The following is a 3946-nucleotide window of genomic DNA, read 5'->3' as shown; positions in this document are numbered from 1 at the left end:
TCTTGATTTACTGGGTAATGTGTAGATAGATAGATAGATAGATAGATAGATAGATAGATAGATAGATAGATAGATAGATAGATAGATAGATAGATAGATAGATAGATAGATAGATAGATAGATAGATAGATAGATAGATAGATAGATAGATAGATAGATAGATAGATAGATAGATAGATAGATAGATAGATAGATAGATAGATAGATAGATAGATAGATAGATAGATAGATAGATAGATAGATAGATAGATAGATAGATAGATAGATAGATAGATAGATAGATAGATAGATAGATAGATAGATAGATAGATAGATAAAAGAATTTATTATACAAAACAAAGGATACAATTTACAATTCAATAAGTCAAAAATTCAATAGGCATGGCTTTATGCCGTCAGCCAGAGTTGGTTGTTTACAATATTAACTTAACATTTAATTTATACATTATAGCAACGAATTAAATTATCAGATACATACTTGAAAAAGCATAGATTATACATCATATAAGTGAACATAAACTCAATTTTATAAATCCTTGATTACAAAAATTACGGTTAATCAGAATGCACAAAATAATGACAAATCCCACATATTAAATGTACTTATTCAGAAATTATACTCTAACACTAAAAACTCCCGATACTTAAGTGCCTCATTTACATACCCAAACAGGATTCTCCAATCTTTACCATTCAGGTATTGGAGAACTGCCACCTCATTCAATACCCAACATCCAAACCATTTGGCACGTAATTCACCTAGGATTTTACATCTACCTATGAAGTGATGGGTGTCTTCCACTTCTCTACTATTGCACAGTGAGCAAATATAACTTTCATAATCTCTACCCACCCTAAAATTGAGAGGTAATAGAGACCCTCTCACCTTGAAAATCTGACTGATAAAACGCCTACTATGTATGTCGCTAATATAATCTGGTCTTACTGGATGACACATTCTAAGATTATAATAAATGGAATGAAACTGCGAATTTGCGGCACAATCCCACCACGTTTCTATTAATTTGTTGCGTATTCGATTAATAATAATCTCACATTTTCCTAGCCATTCATTAGGGTGAGTTACAGGGTCTATCCAATCCACATTATATTGTCTACTCAACATTCTCCATTCCTTAGCCCAACCGCATTTACTTCGGGATGTCAATATTGTTATTTTTCTTATAAATCTAGATTCTGATAGGCTTATCGTTTTCGCTATGTATCTACAATTCAATTTTAATGTATCCAACCATATATTATTCTCTTCACTCTCCAAATACAAAATATAATTTGGTGTATTGACCGGCAAACAGAACAGTCTCTTAATAAAGAATCTATGCAGTCGCTCCAATTCCTCTCTTTGCTGATACCCCCATACTTGGGCAGCATATGTTACCGTCGCCTTGCTTACCGAACTAAACACCTGCCTTTTGGTTGATAACGGCACTTCATTGTTTGTAATCAGTTTCTTCCATACACTATTTATACCGTATTTTGCTATCGATACTTTATCTTTAAAATGGCTAGTCAAAGATAACGTAGAAGTGAAAGTGACTCCAAGGTACTTGTACTCGTTTACTACTTCTATCGGTTCTTCTCCATACCTCCAATTCTCACTCCGGCTTAATCTACCCCCCTTTCTAAAGACGATTATCTTCGATTTATCTCTATTCAATATCAAGTTCCACCGGCAACAATAATCTCTCAATTTATTTATCATTCTCTGCATTTTGTGAATACTATCAGTGAATATCACCAAGTCGTCAGCATAAAGGAGTGCATTTATTTCAGTATCTCCCATCCGTAGCCCACCTCCTATGTATTCACAAATATCGTGAGTAAAGATAGAAAACAGAATCGGGGATACTAAACATCCCTGTTTTAAGCCACTCTCAAACTCAATACTTTCTGTAAGACCATTACCATTCTTGCACCATACAGCGGATGTTACTTTCTCATATAATGCTCTCAACACCCGGACAAACTTATTTGAAATACCTATTTCCAATAATCTGTAGAACAACGCTTCTCGATCAATAGAGTCAAACGCGGCCTTGAAGTCCACAAAGAAACAGTAAACCTTTTTATTTCTTACCAACATATGATATCTTATCAAGTTGTACAAAACATAAATATTATCGACTGACGAATACCCTTTTCTAAAACCGGCTTGATTCTCTCTAATAATTTTTCTCTGCGTTACCCACTGCTCTAGTCTATTCAGTAAACACCCTACAAATACCTTATAAATTGAGTTGGTGAAAGATATCGCCCTATAGTTTTTCGGATCTCGCGTATCTCCTTTTTTGTGCAATGGGAAGACTATTGATTTTTTGAATGATTCTGGAGCCTTGCCTACATCAAAAATCCTATTGAAAAGAATTATCATCAATTGTATGTATGTTACAGGCGCTTTTTTGTAAAACTCACCACAAATTCTATCTTCCCCCGGAGCCTTTCCATTTCGTAACTTTTTTAGTGATAACCTGATTTCGTTGATATCTAAGGCTTTGTCCAATAACTCATCCGTAATATGGGGCTCTGCATACGATGTTGGTCCACATACTCGAATAGGCGTGTATAGCTCTTTAAAATGACATACCCATTCCTCTGGTTTTATATCTATTTTTCTCACCTCGTTTTTTCCTTTAAATTCACGCACCAGTTCCCAAAAATGTTTAGAATCTCTAACTGATTTTAATTTTGTTTTTACTCCCTCCCAATAAACATCTTTTTTCCTCTTACATATTTCTTTGTAGTCTTTCACAGCCGCTAAATAGTCATTCTTAACTACGATAGAGTTATTTTTTCTAAATAATTTCAATAAAGCAAACATTGTGTTCCTAGCCATTTCACATTCTCGATCGTACCAAATACTTTTCTTGAACTTATTATTTACTAATTTCGGCTCATTCTTGAAATTGGTGGTGTCATATATCAGTTCCTTCAGTAAAGTACATGCCTCATCGATATCTTCTGGTAAATGAGAAACATTCCGACACCTCTCTGCTAATTTATCAACAAAACTATTTCCATTCGCGCTATTCCAGGTAAGTTTTGGGGCAAGTGGTACTGAACAGCTTTTTTCAACTTCTGCTATACTTTCACACTTGATAGATATACTTATGGGAAAATGATCTGAGAAGTTCGCGCCCTTCACTTCAAAATATTCAATTAAATGCAAACTATCTAAGCTGACACAACACAAATCGATAACCGACGCTCCTCTATTATTAACAAATGTGAACTCCCCCGACTCATCCCCCGTGACCCTACCATTTAAAATAACGAAATTAAACTCCTCACAGAGATTTATTAATTTTCTTCCTTTTTTATTGATTACGGTATCTTTAGACCGGCGTTCGTACTCAATGCCTGTGTTATCGAACGCGACTTGTGTCGGTAAGCTCTGCCCTTCTCCAACTCGCCCATTTAAATCTCCCACAATAATCATATTTTCGGTATCATCGAAAGAGAACAGAAAATCATACAACATACAGTAATCCAATTCCCACTCACTCTCCAGACCTCCACTCAGATAGACTGGAACTATGTACAAATTTTTTTCCAACATAAATAGAACGTTTCTTCCATTCGTATTCTCTATTCTTATTTTTCCCTCCCACCTGTCCCTAATAGCTAATAATATTCCTTTCTTAGCTCTACCAAATTTAGACTCTCTTAACGCAAATTCCCATGAGAAAACATAACCCTGCAAAAACCTATCGAAAATAAATTGTTCTCCTTCTTCTATAAAAGTTTCCAATAAAACAAAACACTCATACTCTCTTAAAAAATTAAATAATTCTAAAAAGTTCTTACCCTTTAACCCCGCTACATTATATACAATTACATTAAACTGGTGCTGTACGACCTGGCTGACGGCTACATCTCAATGTTCCTCGTCTCTCTCCGTAGAATCATTATTGGGCTGCACCGCACT

The 3946-nt window shown here is 34.8% G+C and overlaps 1 protein-coding gene across 1 annotated transcript; it reads right to left on the bottom strand.

Moving 5' to 3' along the window:
- Positions 1–296: 296 nt before the first annotated feature.
- On the bottom strand, positions 297–3605 carry LOC120355972. Its single transcript, XM_039444746.1, has 2 exons — positions 1621–3605; positions 297–1585 (listed from the first exon to the last, which is right to left on the bottom strand). The coding sequence occupies exons 1-2, from the start codon at positions 3575–3577 to the stop codon at positions 1527–1529; spliced, it is 2016 nt and encodes a 671-aa protein (XP_039300680.1). The 5' UTR covers positions 3578–3605; the 3' UTR covers positions 297–1526.
- Positions 3606–3946: the final 341 nt, after the last annotated feature.

Source organism: Nilaparvata lugens, unplaced genomic scaffold (assembly GCF_014356525.2).
Source record: "Nilaparvata lugens isolate BPH unplaced genomic scaffold, ASM1435652v1 scaffold5405, whole genome shotgun sequence".
Classification (NCBI taxonomy): Eukaryota; Metazoa; Arthropoda; class Insecta; order Hemiptera; family Delphacidae; genus Nilaparvata; species Nilaparvata lugens.
The sequence above is the reverse complement of the archived record's forward strand: the minus strand, read 5'-3'. Positions and strand labels throughout refer to the sequence as shown.

Excerpts from the sequence above, each read along its gene's own strand:
- LOC120355972 (XM_039444746.1), bottom strand. The coding sequence starts at position 3,577 with ATGTTGGAAAAAAATTTGTACATAGTTCCAGTCTATCTGAGTGGAGGT. Across the intron at positions 1,586-1,620 it reads GGGGGGTAGATTAAGCCGGA|GTAGTAAACGAGTACAAGTA; the intron begins GTGAGAATTGGA and ends GAACCGATAGAA.